Raw genomic sequence first — 22,361 nt, forward strand, 5'->3', positions numbered from 1 at the left:
GGTTAAGTAGCAAAGCTGCCCTCAGTGTCCCACTGGAAGTAGCTACCTGATGAAAGCACAGCATGGCATATCAATGATACAGAAGGTATGAGCAGTGATATATTTTAGATTGCTTGCTATTTTCATAAAGGTCACCAATTGTCGTGTACAACCACCACCCCCATCCTAATATTGATTTTACATACACTTTTTGCCCTTATTCAAAATTGCATTTTCCACCTCATTGCAACTGGACTGACTGTCATATGGGAAACTGGATTGTTAGAAATGTATACCAGATATTTCCATTGGCATCTAGTAAAGCTTTATGGGATTTCTGATTATGTCATTGTGTCCAACCCATTCTGAAAGTCAGACCCAAGATGCAATTTAGAAAGACAGAATATAAAAAAAGTGAACATAGTTGGATAACCTATATAATTTTAAGAATTTTTTTAAGATAACATGGCAGTCAATATTTTTGGCACCGCTACATAATGAGAAAAAGGGTTACTTATAAGTTGGTTCTTCCTTGGATTCCAAATCGCTGATTGAGACCCTACAGTGGGTTATACCAACACGGGGCACAGATATTTAGCATTTAATAATATACTATGTGCATTCTGAATTCCCATAGAAGTGCCAATTAATTAATGACCCCAACAGTCTCTTTAATTACTGTCGGCAATTTGTATCCAACTGAACTTAATTACTTCATGCTCAAAGTGCACCAAAATGTGTTCAATTATTAGCACATAAAATGTGGCATTCAGAGAGCATGTTGGAATATTTACATTCTTTTGCTTTCCCTGACATAGTTGGAAGAAAAAAAAAAGTGCAATTAATATTCTTTTACCAAAACCTGCTGAAATACAGATAATGTACTTCATTAGTATACAGTATATTCTATTAGATATGATCATTCCTAACAATGTATGCAACATATAACTCTATGAATATTAAAATACTTTCACATAAGAGCAGATTTAGGAGCAGTCATTTTAATTAGAAAAAATGTAAATTCCACAGAAGATGTATAAGATGTTGTTTGTATAGAAACTAAAGGATATGTTTTTTTTGTCAAAAGCAATGTATTTATTATAACTAATGTGGCTTTAACATTTTCCTTTCACTGCTTCCCATCCTGTCTGCCTATATCACAGCATACATAAAATGATGCATGCATATAAATTCAGCCAATCAAGAACCTATATGGATTGTCCCTGCTAACCAGTCTTTTGACTTCACAGCTTTAAGAAACTTGCAGAGCCACAAAAAATGGGCTCTGGGATTCTTCCAGTTTGATTTTCGGAAGTGCCATACTGTACATTACAGTTATTATGTTTAAATTTGCATTGGGAATAAGGTAAACAGAGAAAGGGCAAATAAGAGGGGGAGCAGTGCAAATACAATGTTACAGCACAGAGATGAAAACAACAAAAAAACCCTTTAGAGACGTTCAGTTAAAATTATTTGACTATTTTTCTAAACCCAAGCACTGAGCTTGACAAACTGAAGACTTTCTGTGTATTTAGAAATCTCTTTGAAACATCATAGGGCTCATTTACATGCGCAAATGCAGTTGTGGTCCCTACGATTTTTCCTGCAGTCAGTTTCGTGTAAAACCAGTTTCATTAAAGTGATACTGACACTAAAAAAACTACTCTTCAAATTCTAAATGTACATTAAAAGTTGCCTATAGGTCATGTTGATCTTTTTTCACTAACAAAGCTGCTTTTATAAGTAATTGTTACTTGAAGTTGTTAAACCTGACTGTTTTGCCAACCTGACTGTCCCTTTCCAACCTGTCAGTTATAGCTTCTAATGCTAACGGACTCCTGCTGCACAAATATGGCAGCCCCCTCATAGAGGGACATTGGGGATCAGACAGTTAATGTAAAAGCATTGGGCAAATACTTTTATGGCAAATTTATAAATATCATACAAAGAGAATGTTATGAGAGATGTAAAAAAGGGTTAATTTCTGGTGTTGGTATCTCTTTAAAGGAACAGTAACACCAAAAAATGAAAGAGCTTTCAAGTAATAAAAATATAATGCACTGTTGCCCTGCACTGGTAAAACTGGTGTGTTTGCTACAGTAACACTACTATAATTTATATAATAAGCTGCTGTGTAGCCCCGGGGGCAGCCATTCAAGCTGGAAAAAAGGAGAAAAGGCACAGGTTACATAGCAGATAACAGATAAGTTCTGTAGAATACAATAGTGTTTTATCTGTTATCTGCTATGTGCCTGTGCCTTTTCTCCTTTGAATGGCTGCCTCCATGGCTACATAGCAGCTTATTTATATAAATTATATTAGACTTTCTGAAGTAAACACACAACCTTTACCAGTGCAGGGCAGCAGCACATTATATTTTAGTTACTTTTATACACTTTAATTTTTTGGTGTTACTGTTCCTTTAACGTGGCATGCCTAAACACAACCCTTGCACTTCCCTGTAGCTGTGCTCTGTGTTGCTCAGCCCTACCTGCCTTTCATTCTGAATCATGCACTGCCACCTCCTTACCAAGCAGTAGCTACAAGACCTGGCCAACTATCATGTAGAAATAAGTATGTGCTAGCTAAAAAGTGGAACATTAAATTAAATGCAAACTTTGCTGATCCATAGAGTAAAGATTCTAATCAAGCTTGTTAATTTGCCATAGGAACATTTAACTAATTTTATTAAATCTTAACTATAACTTTGAGCTACCCAAATGAAGCAGTTATCTTTCCTTTTTTTCTATAAAGAATTCTATTATTTATAAAAAATAAAATATAGATATTTAACTATTCTTAAACTGTCCAACAGAATCTTATCTGTTAAGAACCAATTACATTAACATAAATCATACAGGAAGAGAACACGCTACAATCAAACGGTGCTTACAGGACTTATTTACTAAAATTGTGCTAAACTGCACAAGTACAGTTGCCATTAGCAACCAATCAGCATTTAGTTTGATAAGTCTGCCACAAGTAACAAAATAAAAGCTAACCTCTGATTTGTTGCTATTGTCAGCTAGTAAATAAGCCCTAATGTGTGATATGTTTACATACGCCATGATGATTGCTACTTAGGTACTTTGTGTAGCAAACCTCTCACTTTAGTGTTTGGGGAAAGAATATTAGATTTGCTGTAACTGATTTCACTTGCAAGCTGTTAAGTTTAGGTTAGTTACGCATTGCAAGCCATGTACTAGAATCCATGAAGAAATAAAAAGTCATTTAAGAGTCACAGGCTGAGACATTATTACCCAGAGATGCTAATATTAGCTTGCTCATGCCCATGAAGAGGACTAATATATTGAGGGCAAAAAGGGTTCTCTCTTATTTTTAAGGCAGGGATGGGTTACATTGACCATAGCTACTATACAGTGGTTTTATTGAATATGTAAGGGCCTACTGAGAAAGATAATTTATGAAAAATTATGAGAGCAATAAAAATCTAACCTCACTATCAATCTGCTCCCTGACGGCCCAAGGTCACTGACTTTAGCAGCTATCAGAAGATGATTTGTATGCACAGTGTTGTACTTGTCATCCCAATTCCTCTTTAAAAGACAAGTCTGCAAGCAATGCAGGTAAAATCCCATCTATCTATCTATCTATCTATCATCATCTATCTATGTTCCCTCATGTACTCCTATATACATGAGGCACACAGTAGAGTAGGATAATGTGTATATGTGTATTTTTTTTATTTGCTGCAGGGGTGGCAACTTAAATAACCAAACATTTATGACCAAGCAATGCTCTCCATACTCTTGCCCTTCATAGTGCTTTAATTTACAAATTCAAATTAGAGTTATACTTATTTCAGCAAATTGTCATTTTGTTTCCTCTCGGGCCTAAGAATCAAAGGTGCCAACAACTAACTCTATAAAAATAGATAACTGATATATGAGATTGTCTGTGAGGCATTTAGTACTATGGGGGTAAATCTCTGCCCTTTACTCTACAGGATCCTGCAGTGCATTACCTACTCACATTCATTATCTTTCAGTCTACTTGTTTCAGCTTTCTGAAGCAATGTGTCCAGGTCTTTCCTGAATGGCATACTTCAGCGCTTCATAGAGGACAAATGTTCCTCCTGTATCTGAGGGCAGCCGATAAAATTGCACCTGCGCCACATGCCATGGGCTAAGACGGTGTCAGTGGAAAATAATTTATTTTGCATCTCTCCTTTAAGTGTTTGCAGAATGAAAACTCGCACACCGACTTTGGGTGTAGGGTGTAAGGCTGCACTCCCCCATCACACCAACGCGACACAGTCTTTTATGTGCTGCAGGGATCAGGTGGAGAAGCATGGAGGAAAAGCACTTTTTGGAATTTGTTCTTTGAAGAATAAAAATATGTATATTTATATATCTATATATATGTATTTCTCATATTGACTTCCTCCCAACATTGCATGTATATGAGTTCAGTATAAAAGCACTTGCACTGTGTCCATGGAGGATGAGGTCCTCAAAGTTGGTATCTCTGACACTTATCGAGTAGAGATTACCAGTTGCCAAGGTTACATTAGACTCTGGCAGACTGAGGCAGCTGGTAGTTGCCAGTCCACTGTTGACCTTGCCATTTTCTGGGACCCGGGGGTCTTCTCCTGTTTTCTCCTGAACCCAGAAGCCGGGCACACTTTGGATGGTGTGCGATAATGGGGTGGCAAGAAGGGGCACTGGTGTTGTCAGCTGCCCAGTGAAGGTGCGCAGGGCAAGGGAAGGACAGAACGGAGACTCCAAGTAGACCCAGTTTACTGTAAAAAAATATTAAAATATTAGCAAAATAGATATTTATATAAAGTATGTAAAGTATGAAAATCCTTATATGTGCATGTAATGCAAAAGATTCTGCTCCTTCATCAACAATGAAACAACACCCACAATCCCATTTACTCAAGGGTAATATTCTGTTACAATATACAATACTATCTAAACTGAAGTGTAAAATTTATTCTAAAACCATTGTTGGACCCAAACAACAATCAGCTAGCAGTATTCATATTACCAAGGGTCCAGCATGTAGATGTAGGACTTATTGATATCATCACTTTATTATACATTATCTTTTCTTTTTTTTCTCCTGTTCAATATATAATGCTGGTGTTCATCTATATTTGTGAATATATGTTTATATTTTACCATGGTTACAGAAAAATGAAAAACAAAAAAGAATTACATATAAAAACAAAGTATAAAAAAACAAAACAACAACAATGTATTCTTGGGTTGCAAATCTGCTCCCAAGGCAGCTGGGCCCTCTAAGAAAAAGGTTTCAAAACGTTGACCAAAATCCTATAAAGCATGGAGAGGAGCGTTTTCCTTTTCCCAATGCTTTTCTTTCAATACACTGATAACTAAATATAACATGCAAGTCAGTTCATACCTGTTTGGAGGCAAGTGCTATACTGCAGTGCACACTGTGCTGACCGTGAATTCCGTCTCATTGGCTACGATTTCTGTGGGCTGCACATTTCTTTCATACATGGGGTTCTCAAAAGTGGCCCGACCATTTGTGTTTTCATGACCGGCAAAGCCATTGAATGGTACCTTAGGTCTTCTTCTGGGAGAATTGAAAACTGAGTTATTCATGTTAGGTTTCATCAACCAAATAGAAGGATTTTGGTGGAAATGACCATTTACAATTACGTGCTATAGTGCATACAGACTAACCCGAGTGATTAAGGCAAGCTGCATTTCTTGTTTAGTAAATCCACTCATTGCTGGATAGATTCATGCCGAATTTCCGTCTTTTGCAAGTGACAAACTTTTTAGCGAAAAGGGCAACAAATTGGCGCACAGCAAAAAATTGTCACCCGCGACAAAAAAAATTGTTGCACACGTAATTTTTTTTTGATGTGTGCAACATTTTTCTGACATGCTGCATTTTGCCCTTTTGCAACGTGACTGTATCCTATTTCTAATTTAATGCCAATAAATATGAGCCACATTACCATAATGATGTGGATTTTCTCTAGTCACTGTATAATTTTCTGTTATTTTCATTACATCACTCTCCTCACCAACAAGTCAAGCTAGTGGGAGTCTTACCTGTGTTTGTAGAGGTAAAGTACAAAACCAGCAATGATCAAGGCTATGAAAGGCACAAGGATAGCAGCTGCTACTGAGCTGCTATTGGATGGAAAGTGTCCTATCGTGTCTGGATCATTTCCCAAAAGTCTTAGATCTGCAAGTTGTAAAGAACAGGATTAGTCTATAATAAGTTTCTGACCTGCATGTAAGTTAGGGAGTAACCAAGTGACTGAAGGTATGGAATGGTAAGAATATTTAATATGGGAGCACTGCAGCCTAGGACAAATGAAGGCTACATTTTTTGGATGATGCACTTTGCTTTGAAGTTTTCTCAAATGAAAATATCCAAAATATCCTTTGGATTTGGTTTGTTATTCACTTTTGTGGAGGATTCAGTATTTCCCTCAATTGAAAAATGATTGATTTATTCCATCCCTAGTAATTAATATATAACATTTTGCTTCTATGTTTTACTGCCCCTTAACTGCTTGACCATCTTTCAAATAAAAAATGCATTTTTAAAAACTTGTAGGCAGTAGTCACATGAGCATTTATGCTAATTATTTTTTTTTGTCTACATTCCAGGGTCAGCAGCTCTTTCACCTAGAAGTTAAACTTATTGCATTGTTACATTTTAACTGTTATTATTTGGTTATGTGCACCATGTTAATGACAAAATAAAGGCTAGCTATTTTTTTAGCTGTGTCTTGACATCCAATTTCTGTTAAATATACTGGGTGGATGAACTACTTGATTTTCTGAAATACACAGATGTATTGGTTGCCCCAGGTTTATATATCAAAATATATGCACCGAGCATATACTGTACTGTATAACAGCTGACAGACTCATCAAGCCTAGCAAAGCTAATTTGCTACTAGCCACATTAATGACCTTGGGGTCTACCGATGAAATCCAGACCAATAAGAAAACTTTCCTGCTATTGTAAATACATACATAAACCAACGTATTTCATTGTTGAGCAATGAAGTGCAGAGTGAATGATCATTTTAATACCATGACATGCTGAGAATTAAATTAACCTGCGGAGAGGTACTATTAAATGCACTGGGGTGTTATTAATTTGATTAGGATTTTATAACAAGCTGCAAAATATACAGAATACACAGCTGTATATTGGATCTTCGTTATCGCATAAAAGAACTTAATTATATCTTGGAAAGAGCGTTTCACATTATTATTTTCAACATAGTGATTTTAAAATATAAGAATAATACAGCAACTAAATCTTAATTCCAGAACTCTGTGATCTTTTCAATGCAGATGATTAGAATGCTGATGGGCTATGGCATACGACACATGATAATGATTCAAAAATATGGATAGTAATGTTTTGTGGATGATGGAAGCAATCTATTATGGTTCTGTATAGCAATCCCCAGCTTGTGACCCTTTAGCGATTCCAACATCAGCCAACACAACCTTTGGAATACATGTATAGGACCCGTTATTCAGAATGCTTGGGACCGAGGGTATTCTGGATAAGGGGTCTTTCCATAATTTGGATCTCCATACCTTAAGTCTCCTAAAAAAATCAATTAAACATTAATTAAACCCAATAGGATTGTTTTGCACCCAATAAGGATTATTTATATCTTAGTTGGGATCAATTACAATATTACTACAGAGAAAAAGGAAATCAGTTTTAAAATTCTGAATAATTGGATTAAAATGGAGTCTATGGGAGCTTTCTGAATAATGGGTTTCCGGATAAGGAATCCCATACCTGTACTGGGAGTTGCAGTCTAGTACTTGGTGGCTCTTATAATGCAGATGATTATTTTATCTTACCTAGTCGCTGTAACCCAAACTGGCCGAATCCTTTTCCACGCACAAAGCCTTGATAGACGTATGTTCCACCAGGGGACTCAGAGGATACCTTTAAAGAAAATTAAACTGGTTGTTGACAGTAATATTGCAAGCATGCTGATAGAAAACTCAAGGTAAAGCTAAACTGAAAAACTGTATTTCTATCAATAATTTTATTGTAAAGGGAATATGCACTCTGCTTTAAATGATAAAATTCAAATTTTCCTCAGAATTCCATAACATCTAGGAAAGCTTTTATATATTTATGAACCTCCTCTAAGTTTACTAGTTCTAAAACAGCAGTTTAATACTGTATATTATTATGTATTCCTTATCTGATAACCACTTTTGTTTTTTATGATTTTTTTTAAAGAAAATTAAATAATAGTTTGCCCCAGAAATGAATCAGGAAATAACCATTAACCAAATAAAGAAAAGTCAGTTTATACACAAAACATGGTAATGGACATTGCCCTAGCAATAAAAAATACTCAGAAAATTAAAAAATTAATCCACCCATAATATGTTCCTGAGTAGGCTTCATATTCTGTTTCAAACTCATTACAGTGGTGGCAGACAAGAAGCAAATGGACATCTGAAGAGTCTTACTTGTCATCAACAGTCGGTTCTGTCTAGTGTTGTCACTATTTCAAATCTAAGAATATAGACATGGACTACACGTGTGCTTAGGATTTATATTCTACCAGGGTACGTAAAGATGTTCAATATGTTTTTTACATTCCTTAAATTCAAGGATAAACCCACAGACTGGAACTTACATGACCATCCAGTGCCCAGCTGTCTATCTTGAACTTGTCCATAAAGATGTCAGCTGGTCCGCGAACCTGATGTGCCTGGAGAAGCAAATGAAAATCTTCTTTCTTGTAAATACCTGCAATTAAGAAAATGTTGTATTTGGCTTTACTTGCAGAGTTAAACATGTCTACAATACCTCTGTGACTTTGAGTTTTAACAGTATTTTGGGCAACACCATCAGAAAACATGATTTTACAGAACAATGGAAAGAGTATCTTGCTAACTCCATGGCAAAATAAGTTTCATAGTGCATTTTTACACTACACATAATCCTAAACTGTGGAATTTATTATATTAATTGCAGTTTTTTATGGTTGAACAGAACATCTTAAAAAAACAAGTGAAAAACCAAGTGCTCAGGTTCACCAGATGGATTAGACTGTTAGGTATACTCTAAAGGCTAAACTGCTTCACTACATGTTTTACTGCACTACAACTACCAGCATCCTCAAAGAGAGGTAAGCCATGGAAATATACTGGGTGTTAAAGAGCAACATCACTGCAGCTGGGCACATAAATACCTGAAACTTGCAGCTCAACCCCGCTATGATCAATCATTGTGGCATTGACTTTGCCGCTCCCAGTCTCAAAGCTGGTTACTGTGAGCATGGCGGGCTGCTTCCTTCCCTGATATTCATACGATCCTTTCCACAGGGAGTTCTTGGCAAAAACATCTGCAGGAACTGCAAAGGCAGAGCAAGGTCAACACTACAAAACTGCACTAAGCTGCTGTAAAACAACATGTTCTAATGTAAATGAAAACACTGTGATGGCTCCCTGGGAGACTAGTCTCTTACACAAAAGACTATTTAGTATACTACCCATGAAGACCTTTCATTGCAAAATGAATGCTTAAATTCTTTCTTTTTAACCCTTAAAAAGACTGTATCTGGCTCATCCCCTCAAAATACAATTCTTTGTTGAAACAGTGAAGCAGACAATGAGCAGTTGAACACTGTGGCCGTTACCCAGTATCCATAAAAAAAGGTCCTTACCAGATATTTTTGGGATGGGAGGCTCTTTGGGTGGAAATATTGGTTTCCCGCTGGGTCTGATATCAGCTAAAAGTAGAACAGAAAAGATCAAGAAGGGTGAACATATGCAGATGCACACATACAGGGCAGATTTATAACCCTGTAATCATTATATAAATCTACTCAGACACATCCTCACTCATTTATAATTTCTCATTAAAATGCCAGTCAATAATGAATGCATTATGCAGTTATTATAACTGTAAAACTGCTAAATATGTGCAAGGCCACCTTACCCAGACACACTGGAGGCTTTCCTGTCCAGCTTCCATCCACTCTGCATGTTCGATGTTCAGAGCCACCTGTCAGATAGAAACCAGCCTGGCAGGAATAAATCAGAGTGTAGCCCAGGGAAGGCAGGTCAAGTGCTCCTACATTGGCATGTGGGGGTGTCTCTGGTTGTCGACAATGGTGAGCTATGCAAAAAAAAAAAAAATATTGAAATTAAAAATGCATAGACTGAATTCTTTTCAAGGAGCCTTATGACCATAAGACTCTTACCTGAGATTATATGTTAATCTCCTCTGTTTTTTTCTTTCTTTTCCATCCCTTTCCCTCTATGTCACCCCCGCAGCACACTACCCCACTCCTTACCAGAACCCCTACTCCTAAAGCCTTTCGATCATTGCACCCCTGCCAGCTTACCCAACCTATATTCCCTACTCCTGTACCCATAATATTAAAATGACCCAGTTTTGCCTTTGGTTACTATAAAAAGAATGCAATGTATACGTTCAATTGGTGTGTCTGTTCTTATGCTGTTTACCATCCTAAACCCAAAAAACATTTTTTGTAAATAAATATTGAAGTTAGAAGTATTATTGACTGGGTTGATTCTCTGTTCACCTAATACTGTATGAAATTGTTCAACTTATATTTTACAGGCTAAATATAACTTTAGGTGTATAAAGTATATCTCGATACCAAAAGTCAAAAAACCTGAAACGAAAAAAAACTGATTGAAAGCTGATAAAAGCTGACAATAATATATCATTTAGAGCTTTTCAATATCTCTTTGACGTTAGTCAGTAGGAACTATTTGACTTTTCTTCTGAATATTTGTTAGGGCTTTCAATTTTGGATCTTTTTATTACAGAGGCAGGACTTTTAGAGGGATTTGTGATGATACCCATGCCAATTAGCTAGAAGAGGATAGATTTTCATCTTAGGCCTCCAATATGGGGCAATGAAGTTGAAGCCTAGAGCCAAGGTGACCAATTTCCCAGTAAATAATGCTAGAATTTGTTGTGTTCAGGGTGTTGACTATGACAAGTAGCATTGGTGAGAATATTTTGAGAACTACTGTCCTGGATCACACTACATGTTACAGTATGTTACAAGATCACAGGAGAGAACTACTTCTTCTGAGAGGTATCCATTTGTAAGATTAGATTTGTATATATATTGTGCTGCTGCGTTTGCCAAAAGCAACTGCAGAGTTAAGTGAATTGTCCAAGTAACAGTTTCTAGCTGCAGGATTCCACTGTTTCCACAGTGAATTAATTAAAACTTATATAAAGTGCATTGTTGTAGAACTCCTGGCACTGAACAATTCTACTGTCTCCATTTATGTTGTCCAAATACACCCTCAATTTTCAATTCATATGCAGGGCCTTTTTCTAAGAAAACAGAGCCAAGAGTAACACTTGCCTTCCAGAGCAGTCTGGGTGAGACAAATAAAAGCCAGAGTGGCTACCAATACAATTACTCTTCTTTGCAAGAGCAGTATTGTATACATATTATGGATTTAAGGGCTGTGGGAGGGAGTGTGGCTTTGACCGGGTTAGGCAGGCTTAGGAAAGGAGAAGGTTAACTGGTAGAGTGAGGTGGGGGGGATGAGTGAGCAGTGGGAGCAGCATTCCACCCAGGAGTCATAGGATACAATCCGTAGTTCATGGTGGGTATATAGTCGCAGTTCAGTTGGCGGGGGTATGTGTGCAGGAGTGGGGAATGGGGACGGTGTTCCTCCCCATTCTGTAGAGTTGGTTGTTACCTCCCTGGTTATGGTCTCAGGAGGTATGGGTTTGAATGAGGCTTACTCACTTCTACTTGCCCATCTGTGTGCAGCAACACAGGATGGCTGGCATGGCGGGGAGCCTGTTTACTTGGTGGAGTACTATGGCCAAGCATTCCAGTAATTATTTTGTAATAGTTAGTGCATTGTTGATTAACATTTTTAATAAAGCTTCAGCCTTTTTAATCCACCCAGGTGCCTCAGTGTTTTTATTTATAACTAAAAAGGAGGGTCTAATAAATGGTGATGACGGTGGCCTTGACGCTTACCAGTTTATGTGCTTTAAGCCTTACTAGGTTCAGTAGTTTCACTAAACAGATTGGGATTATCTAAAAGTACATGAGGTTTAGCCCAAGCCTTTAATGATATAAGTCTAGTCTTGCTTTGCAGAGTAAGCATCATTGTACAATGTTCCCAGCTACAATATACTTTAGATTATGTGACATTTTACCTCAAACTGCAAGAAAAGTGGGGGTACTTACGAATGCACTCTGGCTGCACTCCACTCCAGGTTAGATTTGGTAGACAGGTTCTTGTTGTAGACCCTTGCAAGAGGTAGCCTTTCTGACACCTGAACAGCACTGTACTTCCAACCTATGGGATGATAGGGATAGGTATATATATTTTTTAGAAGAAGTATTTAGGCACTAAACTGCTAGATCAGTTTTTTAAAACTGAGCCAAATAAGAATGTTTGCAGGCATTTCTGCCTTGGGCACAAAACCATACCCCAAACAGAGATTGGTAGTTTTTACATTACCTGGAACCCTTGTGAGGTATTCTGCATTCCAAAAGATGGGATCCCAGGGTCAGTGCATGTTGTGTGGGAGGGATCTGCACATACAAATAATATGGAAATGTTAATTATGTTGTTCAATGATTAATGGAAATACAAGGTACAGTAATGAAGACTTGGTATTTATTATATTAAACAGTACTCTTTTGTGTGGAATAGAAGGTACATAATTTGTTGTAAATCCAAGCCTGCAACTATCTCCAAAAGGAGATCTAAACTATCAAAAGTAACTTTTAACTACAGAGGTCCCCAACTTTGTTTTCCAGTGAGCAACACTGGGGAACAACACAAAAGTCAGAAATTCAAAAATGAGCACCCACTGGCCACTGGGAGCAGCATCAAAGGGGTTGGTGAGCAAAATGTTGCTAGTTGCGAGCCACTGGTTGGGGATTACTGCTATAACTGAGAACAAATATGTACATGATATAAAGCCTAGGATACAAGGTTGAGTGCTTACTTTTTTTTTGAAAAATTATTGGCCCAATATGAGAGCCAGAAATTCAACCTGTGGCCACTATGGGCACATATGAAGCAAAGGCCTTACAGACATAGGAAAGTACTTAGAAAAGTCACTTTTTAACATTGAATTACACAGATTAGATTTGGTACATTCAGAAGGCTGTTTAATAATGCAATGTGCCACTGCTAGGTGCAAGATTCAGTGAAGATCATTTTAGTGTACATGACTTACATGTTTCCTTCATTAAGTGTAAAGATGGAGGATGGACACAGAAGATTTTATTGAACAATTCATTAACTTTTCATCCTTTGGTGTTAGGTCTCTGCACTTTTCATTCATTTTTTTATATTCTTCCCATGTTCATGAGCCTTACCAATGCAGCTGGGTTGGGTTCCACTCCATGTGCCATCAGACTGGCAGAACCGACGAACAGACCCAACAAGCACAAGGGGAGGGGGGCAGGAGAAGGAAATAGATGAACGGTAGCTGAATCCTCTGTCCACCCTACGAGCATGGGCTGGGATGCCAGGATCGCCACAGAACACAGCTGCAAATAAAATGCATGAAGATGCTGGCTTTACGGAACAAGGATGAATTTCCAACAAAAATACATTAAACAGATATTTTAGGAATGTATTGGTACTGGGCCATAAGTAATTATCGCTCAGCTCAAGTATACACATAGTACACTTACATAGTAAACCAGCGTTTCTCAGTGTTTCAGTGTAATAATTTACCCCTTCTGTTTGCACTAATTATTTCAAGGGTGCCGCTCAGTGGAAGCTGATACAGGTAGTCTAATTTTGTGTGGGTGAACCTCCCCTTGCCTGGTTAATTGTGTGGTTAATAAAACTACAGGTATCGGACCTTATCCGGAAACCCATTATCCAGAAAGTTCTGAATTTCGGAAAGGCCATCTCCCATAGACATTTTAATCAAATAATTCACATTTTTTAAAATGGTTTCCTTTTTCTCTTTAATAATAAAACAGTATCTTGTACTTGATCCCAACTAAGATATAATTAATCCTTTTTGGAGGCAAAACAATCCTATTGGGTTTAATAACTGTTTAAATAATGTTTTTAGCAGACTTAAGGTAGGAGATCCGGATTACGGAAAGACCCCTTATCTGGAAAACCCCAGGTCCTGAGCATTCTGGGTAACGGGTCACATACCTGTACAAGGAAATGTGTTTTTGTATCTAAAGGTTTTCTCTACAAGATAAGATAAAGAATTTGATGTTCACTCAGAAGTGAAGTATGTAGTGTCTAATCATATTTAATTTGGCATTTATAATGCTAAGATATTTTCAACACACAGCTAAAAACCAACATTTTTAAAACTACTCAACAAATCCCGTTGCTTTATCAGTACTAGGTTATCCTTTTTCCCATACACTTCAACATTGAATAGAATATTAGAATATTATTATAATAATGTTTTTTTAAATTAGGCAAACACTTATTTTTGGGGTTGATGTCCTTTAAAAAAAGTGTATTTTAATTTTACCAATATGTCCTTAAGGCTCTTAAATACCTTGAACATTTGCTGATGTTTTAGGTAATAACTGTGATACCTCCTGGCCATGCCCAGAAATTCTCTCCCTAAGCCATGGCTACGTTTAGGCAGGTGAGGTCCACCTGAAGCAATGTATAATTAATAAAATAAACCAGTTGTCTCCAAAATTGTGGGACTTTCCCCCAAGGGGCTTTAAAAGAGTAAATGAGCAACCAGCCTGAAAGTAAGTGTAAGTGAATGCTTTTTTTACTGTCATGGATACACCTGCAATAATGCAGGGTGTCATTTACATACAGGTTTCAGCAAGTTTAGTATTTATTAAAGTGTATAAAACATTATTGTGCAGAAAAGTTAGAAAATATGTCAGTGCCATTTCACATAGAGTAATTTTAACTACGCTAGCACAAACCCTTAGCAAAACTCTCCTACTTGGGTTTTAAATCGCCTTAAGGAATAGTGCTCCATATTACAGAAAGATCTGTATGTTCTCCCCATGCCTGTGTGGGTATCCTCACAAATTGATCCTACTGCGTGTGAGTGTGATAGGAATCTTTAAACTTAAGCTCCACTGGAGAATGGGAATGATATATAATCTCTGTAAACGACTGCAAAATATGTCAGTGCTATATAAATACCAGCTAATAATCAAATATCCAATTTGCACTTACGGAAGCATTGTGGAAGCTCGCCCACCCAGCTCCTGTTACTTTCACATGTAAGGACAGCTGGAAGAGAAAGTTGGTAACCCTCCACACAGGTGTATGTTAGACTGGAACCCCACAGGAAGTCAGACCCCACTGCTTTCCCATTGGGGATCACAGGTGGGGATGGACAGGTGATTGCTGTGAGAAAGATAAGTAAATCAGTACCCAAAAAATACTGTTTTTATGTATATTTTCACAAGGGGTGCTTCTGTCGTGAAGCAAAAAGCCACCCAAGTATGATTTGAATCTTTTAATGGTAAACTCTGGAATATGTGGAATATGTTTTCTCTTTCTAACCCCCATATGTTATAAAAGGCACAAAGTGTGCCCAGGAGCAGTAACCAATAGCAACCAATAAGATGATTCCATTTAAACAGCTGACTAGTGATGAGTGAATCTGTCCCGTTTTGCTTTGTCAAAAAAGTTTGTGAAACGTCAAATGTTTTTGCTACAGTTTACTGCTCCTGGGCAAACTTAGTGCTTAAGAGTTTTGCATTCTTTTTTTAAATATGATTTCAAAAATTGTATATGCAATTATTTCACCTTATTGGCTTATTCTGATTTTAAATATATGCACGCAAGCTAAAAACCCCTTCTTACTGCCCACTGAGAGCCCCACATGTCCTGACACATGGCTAAAGTGAGGTGATTGTGCCTATGTGCTATGAATTTGCTGTCTAACCTTTGCAGAGAGGTTTTGTGCCATTCCAGGTACGGTCTTTGGTGCACAGTAACATGGGTGCCTTGTCTGATTCCATCATATATCCAGGCAAACACTGGAAGGACACTGTGTGGTTGTACTGGAAATCATGGTGCAGGCGTAGGCCATTTGCTGGGATGCCAGGATCTCCACAGTTGATAACTGAATGACACATACATGACACCAGAGTAAAGTTACATGTTTGGGTATACAGTAGTAATCATGCAGCTAAACAGTTTACTTTCCAAGCAAAACATATACATGTTATATAAAAGCTATGTCTTAAACCATTATACCTGCGCAATCTGGAGCAGTACCCGTCCATGTCCCATTGACTGTGCAATGGCGACTTAAGGGACCACTAGAGTAATATCCTTCACGACACTCATAAATGATGGAGCTTGAGAACACCAGGCCATCATTAAAAACCACACGGGAGTTACTGGGTGTTCCTGGATTTCCACAGGAGACCACTAAAAAATGACCAAAGAGAATGAAGTTTATACATTTTCCTTTTGCTAGCCTCTGATTAAACAATATTCCATCATCTGGAACAGAAGAACTGTTTTTTACTCCATCAATGGCGTCACAGCTTTTTATTTTAAACAAATGATGGCTGTGGCATATGCTGTATGTGTCTGCTCCAGCAGAATAACACATTTTTGCACAATGTTCCTCCATTAACAATATACAGTACTGGTATCAATTTATTTCTGTGCTACACTATGTATAATAAACATTTCAAAACATTTCTCGATTTCATATTATAATTTATACTCATAGTATAATTTAAGTAGAAATAAGAAAAATTGTTGGGGTTCCTTTAAAGGAACAGTTCTGGGTTACTGCCAGATTTGGCAACTCGTTGGGGTTGGAATTGTTTACTTACACCTTACTGCTCCTAAGAGCTTTGAGTGTTGTCTGGAATTAAATATGGAACACAAACACGACAAGGTAAAACATTTATTTCCCCTGCTGAATTTCAGATAATAATTAGAAACAAAGGTAGTAGGCAAGAAGTAGATTAGAAGTCTCTGTTTTAATTATAAAGCACCCTGAGGCAAGGAAGAGAATAAAATGCAACGGTAGAATCTACTCCCTTGGTGATACACTGATACAGACAAAACAAAACTACAGTACAGAACAAGAAATTCAACAATTTAGGTTGAATAGAAAAAAAACTAAACCACAGGGCACTGACAATTTTCTCAAAGCTGGAAATATGTAATAAAATGTGTCTGCATATGATGATATTACATGCATATTTGACCTCAAATTGCCTGGCTGAAACTTGCAAGAAGGCTTCTTCATATTACAAATTATAATATATAAGCTATATCTTGTAATTTATTGTAATGGGTGAGTGCACTCTATAGCAGTTTGCACAGGCAAGAATCTGTGTTACTGTAGAAATGTGCACCTGTTAAGTCTAAAGGGCAGATTTATCAAAATGTGAGTTTAGTTAGAACTCACCATTTTATAAATACCCTTCTAAAAATACCATAGGAATGACTAGAAAGTGGGTGAGTTTTTATGTATTAAGCTCAAGACTCACATTTTGATAAATCTTATATATATATATACATGCTCAGTTAAACTGGAGAAATACTGTACCTCCACCAAGACATATTCAAGCCAGAGTTGAGGACTATATAATATTAATTCTTCTCATCCCCAAGCTTGTTGGGTAAAGACATGGGATAGGAAACATACATGAAATAATGCACATTCTAAATAATTCAAGACAGAAATAAAGAGGCACCATGGAAATGAACCTTACCTTCACACTCTGGCTGAAACCCACCCCATGATCCATTGATCAAGCAACTTCTTTCTGCAGAACCTCGAAGTAAGTACCCAGGCTCACAGCTGAACCTCACCACACTACCAGCTGTAAACTCTTCACCTTGACTCAGTCCATGGAAAGGCACACCTGGGTCCCCACACTCTCCTGCACTACCACCTGGAAAACAATATACAGTAAGACAATTTGAGAATGGCAGGTCCCCTCTGGGTCCAAACTGCACTCTGACTAACCTTGTCTCAAAGCTTCCAAAGTTGCTGTTAATGGATAAATATCGGCTGTAAATATTAATGGTCACTTAATTATGGGAACCTTTGCACAATATAATTTAATAAAAATAAACATCAGACCAAAGGGTTCATACAATATTTTGTCTTAATTGGGAGTTAAGAGGAAAATTATAACTAACCTTATTACATGTGAAAGTAAAGCCACTTTTGTTTAATAGCAAACCCATTGACAACATACATAAAATACAAATAGGCTCATAGTTTCAGGCTATTGTCATTTTATATGGTAGGAAACACATTTCTTATGAAATGGCAAGCCCAGTACAGTGTTAATTCCTACACTCACATTAATCTTCCAAAACACTTAACGGATTTCTTTTCTTTTTACTGCAGCTTAAAACACGGGCTATAAAGATCCAGGGTTTATGAGTTGTGACATAAAACTGCAGGGCAGATTCATAAAAATGAGGGACGGAAAAAATATACTGTAGAAGAGAGAAAGAAACACAGATGTAAGGATTCAAATAAAGTTTCAAGGTTAGGAGACACTGCAGGCTTAGGGATGGAGACACCCAAGTCTTCCTTTCATTTTGGTACAGAACAGGGCAAGATCCCACTAAATTACATAGGATTGTGTAAAGGGGAAAGAGCCGACTCTAGTGGATTTTATAAACGACAAAATGCTTTGGAGGAAATATTCAGAAAACTAATAAGGAAATACACAGAGCCGAGAGAAGGGCAACTGTATGTTAATAAAGGTTAATTGATTATTATTGTTGGTAATAAAATTTGGAGAAACAAATTTGACTTTGGAAAATCATTTAATAATAGATATTCCCATAGGAGACATGAGGGCTCATTTGTTAAGAACAACTGCACCTCAAAGTAGCTATAGTGTCATGATGTCCCTATATTTGGCATATAAGGTGTGTTTTAAAAGGGCTATTTTTTTTGGGGGGGAGGAAAAACTAGATTCTCGATACCTTTATAAATATTGGGCAAATTATATTTTCCTCGTACCAATACTGTTTTAGTTATTTCTAAGTCATTTCTAAAGAGAATGAGGTATGTTGGGCAAGCACACTAAATACACGATAAATTGCTTCTAAGGAAAGTTGTGTGTTGTGGTTAAATGCGGCAGTATTGCCTTTATAAAAAAAATTTATCAGACATGACAATTTTAAGCCATCTGTTAACTCTTAACAATTACCTTTAAATATTAAAAACAAATCTTAAAAGAAGCCAACGTGTAACCTCAGGGAAGTAAATTTGATTGGGTTGTGTACTTTCTGCACTGGGAAATAAATTGAAGTAAACTGATTGCATCTATGACTCAAATCAATTAGCCCATCTAAATTGAAAACTTACAAAAGGCTTTAAAACTTAAACAGAAAGGGATTAGATGGAATAATGTATGCTGTCCCATAGACCTTCTGTAATTGCTTTCCAAACCCAATGCCTTTGGTCTCAAAGCTTTCAGTTAGATAGCAGATAATCCAGTTTGAGAAGTATCTGAAGGCAGTTGAAGAAATAACCTGATTTGAGGAAATATTTTTATTTATGAAACTGTTTTATTTTGTAATAAATATTGTTGCAATGATCTGTAGGTTTTTTTTTAAAAAAAAAACAATCCCATATCCTGACAGTCGGCGTATTTACTTCTCTAATCGGTGCAGTCGTGGCAACTAGATCTTCAACAAACAGAAAAGTACTTTGAAACATTATCTGCAGATTACATAAAGCCAATAAGATAACACCTAGTAAATAGATTTTCACTGATAATATCTAGAAGATTTAGTAAGCCTTCAAGAACTTATTTTCAGACGTTCATGTTTATATGTCATCTTTCAAATTAGAGAATAAGTCTTGTTCCGAGACAGGCAGTTGCTAATGTCAGTCCCTGCCAAAATGTGTTTGGGTGGAGTTTTTAATATAAAATTTGGAAATATCTTTAAATGTGAATGACATTTCTGATCTCTTTCTTTCTGGAATACCTGAGGCTACGTCTGCTGGATGAATTTATTACCCTTTTCAAGTATAAAGACTTAGGGCAGATTTAGCAGATTTATTAAGACACGAATGCTCGAAGCATTCATTCGAACGCTCAGTGTGTATTTTCGCCAAGTTTTTCGTGTCTTGCACAACTTTTTCGACACCTGCGCAACTTTTTCGTCCGCTTGTGTGACTTTTTTGTATGCTTGCACTAAAAAATCGGAAAGGTTTTCCCGCTGTTTACAATCGTTCGGTACAACAATTTTGCGACTTTCGGATCGCCAATACGATATTATCGTGACTAATACAATTTTTTCGTAAGCATTTTCGTGATATTTGTGATCTTCAGAAATTTTCCTATCCAATACGAATTTGTCCCATTCAAATTTGTCCCATTTGGGATTCGAACTCGCGTTTTCATGAATGTGCCCCTTATTGTTGTCAAGCCCTTCGACTCCTGCCCTGCTATTGTCTAATAATTTCAGCTTGCACAGATGTGTTACCCACATCAAATCAGGAATAACGCTTGTTTTGGTACTAATAAGCTATTCTTATAAAATTCAAGCCTTTTCCAGTTTATTACTTGCAAATGCTTTTTTTGATGTTAGAAACAGTGATAACTTATCAGACATAAAGTAAAAACTGATTCTGCAGATGGTGTGCTCTGACTAACACCTACCTGAGCAATGTGGCAGAAAGCCACTCCATCGCCCATCCAGTTGGCAAGTGCGAGTGGCATTCCCAATGAGAATTCGACGTCCTAGACAACTGTACTGTACCACTGAGCCAACAGTGAATCGTTTTCCAGAGATCTGAGCATTTGGTGGGAGGCCAGGAGCACCACAGGTTACCACTGAACAAACCAAAGACATATGTAAGTAAATGTAAATGGAAAATACAAACTCTTATTAACATCTTTGATGTTCTATGACATAGAATGAATGTGCTACAATTAGATTTTGCACACACAAAATTATATAGATATAAACTTGTGAGCTAATACTACATATGTGACATCCTGAAAATGGTCTTACAGTTCAGTACAATAATCTGTACAATTTTAGATTTACAGTAGTCAGTCTAATAAATCTCTTAAACATTGTATTACATAGTTGTTAAGCAGAAAGGGCACAGCTGGCAAAAGTATATGGATATATGGATCAATATGTCCAGAAACGCTGATTTCAGCCTATCTATATGACCATCTCTGCATCTACATTAAAAAAAAAAATTATGTGAATCCATAATATTGCAATCTGTTTAAACAAAAAAATCCAGCCTGCAGTAAGCTGACCGAACAGGATAGTGATGCATAGCTACCCATCTGATTGATTACATTTTACAATATCTAACAGGTTGGCCTCTTTCTCAATCACTTGGATTACCCAAAAATTGGACTTTGGTCACTCTTCACTTAAAAGGTTCCAGTTAGAAAGTTGTGCCATAAGGTAGGATATGAGGCAGATAGATCAAATTCACCCAGTAACTTGTGGTGAGACAAGTACGGATATTCTTTTTATGTGGTGAGATATGGAATATATGTGGCAGGGAAAATGTGTTTTCTGCAACTTTAGTGTGATCAGTGGTACTGAAATAATAATTTCTGTTTTGTACAGAGAGGCACTACCTAATATACAGATGATAGTAGTACTCCTCCTTTAAAATGGTCTCCATCTTCCCTTAGCAAGAAAATGCTAATGTAGGCCATACCCAACTCACACAATAGGACCAAGACAAATGTAGATATAACCAACCAAATTATGCGTGCAAAAGCAATAGTGAAATTTGTATTATGATCATAATATGAACTATTTTAAGCACAAACCTTTATTATGACTTAAACAAAATGTATTTTCATTGTCATGTTTTTCTAGAATATGTTACTTACACAGACAACGAGGCAGGGCTCGGTCCCAGGTGCCATCACCCTGACATGAAAGAACGTGTGTTCCCATAAGGTAGTAGCCGTGGCTGCACTCATAGGTTACCGAGGTCCCAAAACTGAAACGGTCTGGACCTTTCTGCAGCACTCGCCTAAGGCCATACTCAACGTGGCCAGGATCTGTACAGTTAAGAACTAATGGAAAATAGAAATTTGATGGAGAGAAGGAGGTGGACAGTTAGTGTTTTTAGTGAAATTATATTAGAGGAAAGAAGAAAATAACAGATATAAATAAATAGAAGATTTACAAAATGATGCATCTACCCCTACAGAGCCGGTCATTTTATTGTTAGCTGCTCATCGGGCATGAATGTCCAGTATGGGCAACTTGATTTACCTTAACTAAATGCCAAAATGGTATGAACATGCTAACGCATACCACCGTAGTGAACATATAAATCACACATATATATATTATGGTCAGATCTAATGTGAAATATAGATTTTTGCAAATGCTTTACATATTTTTAAGTATGTGATTTTGTTATCATATACCATGGAATTA

General features: G+C 37.0%; 1 protein-coding gene across 2 annotated transcripts in view; it reads right to left on the reverse strand.

Moving 5' to 3' along the window:
* Window positions 1-3,749: 3,749 nt before the first annotated feature.
* Window positions 3,750-22,361, reverse strand: part of csmd2 (CUB and Sushi multiple domains 2) — a 554,847-nt gene continuing 536,235 nt past the window's right edge. Inside the window, exons 55-71 of one of the 2 annotated variants that reach the window (XM_018091826.2) lie at window positions 21,803-21,991; window positions 20,594-20,767; window positions 17,669-17,851; window positions 16,185-16,361; window positions 15,871-16,050; window positions 15,153-15,326; window positions 13,340-13,513; window positions 12,471-12,544; window positions 12,194-12,305; window positions 9,934-10,113; window positions 9,659-9,724; window positions 9,185-9,346; window positions 8,627-8,739; window positions 7,830-7,917; window positions 6,036-6,171; window positions 5,371-5,547; window positions 3,750-4,741 (exon numbers count right to left, since the gene is read on the reverse strand). In XM_018091826.2, the coding sequence (XP_017947315.2) occupies window positions 5,388-5,547; window positions 6,036-6,171; window positions 7,830-7,917; window positions 8,627-8,739; window positions 9,185-9,346; window positions 9,659-9,724; window positions 9,934-10,113; window positions 12,194-12,305; window positions 12,471-12,544; window positions 13,340-13,513; window positions 15,153-15,326; window positions 15,871-16,050; window positions 16,185-16,361; window positions 17,669-17,851; window positions 20,594-20,767; window positions 21,803-21,991 (2,342 nt within the window). In that variant the 3' untranslated portion in view covers window positions 3,750-4,741; window positions 5,371-5,387. The remainder of the gene's footprint in view (window positions 4,742-5,370; window positions 5,548-6,035; window positions 6,172-7,829; window positions 7,918-8,626; window positions 8,740-9,184; window positions 9,347-9,658; window positions 9,725-9,933; window positions 10,114-12,193; window positions 12,306-12,470; window positions 12,545-13,339; window positions 13,514-15,152; window positions 15,327-15,870; window positions 16,051-16,184; window positions 16,362-17,668; window positions 17,852-20,593; window positions 20,768-21,802; window positions 21,992-22,361) is intronic. The other variant, XM_031896919.1, reaches the window with a different exon arrangement.

The sequence above is a fragment of the Xenopus tropicalis genome, chromosome 2 (assembly GCF_000004195.4).
Source record: "Xenopus tropicalis strain Nigerian chromosome 2, UCB_Xtro_10.0, whole genome shotgun sequence".
Classification (NCBI taxonomy): Eukaryota; Metazoa; Chordata; class Amphibia; order Anura; family Pipidae; genus Xenopus; species Xenopus tropicalis.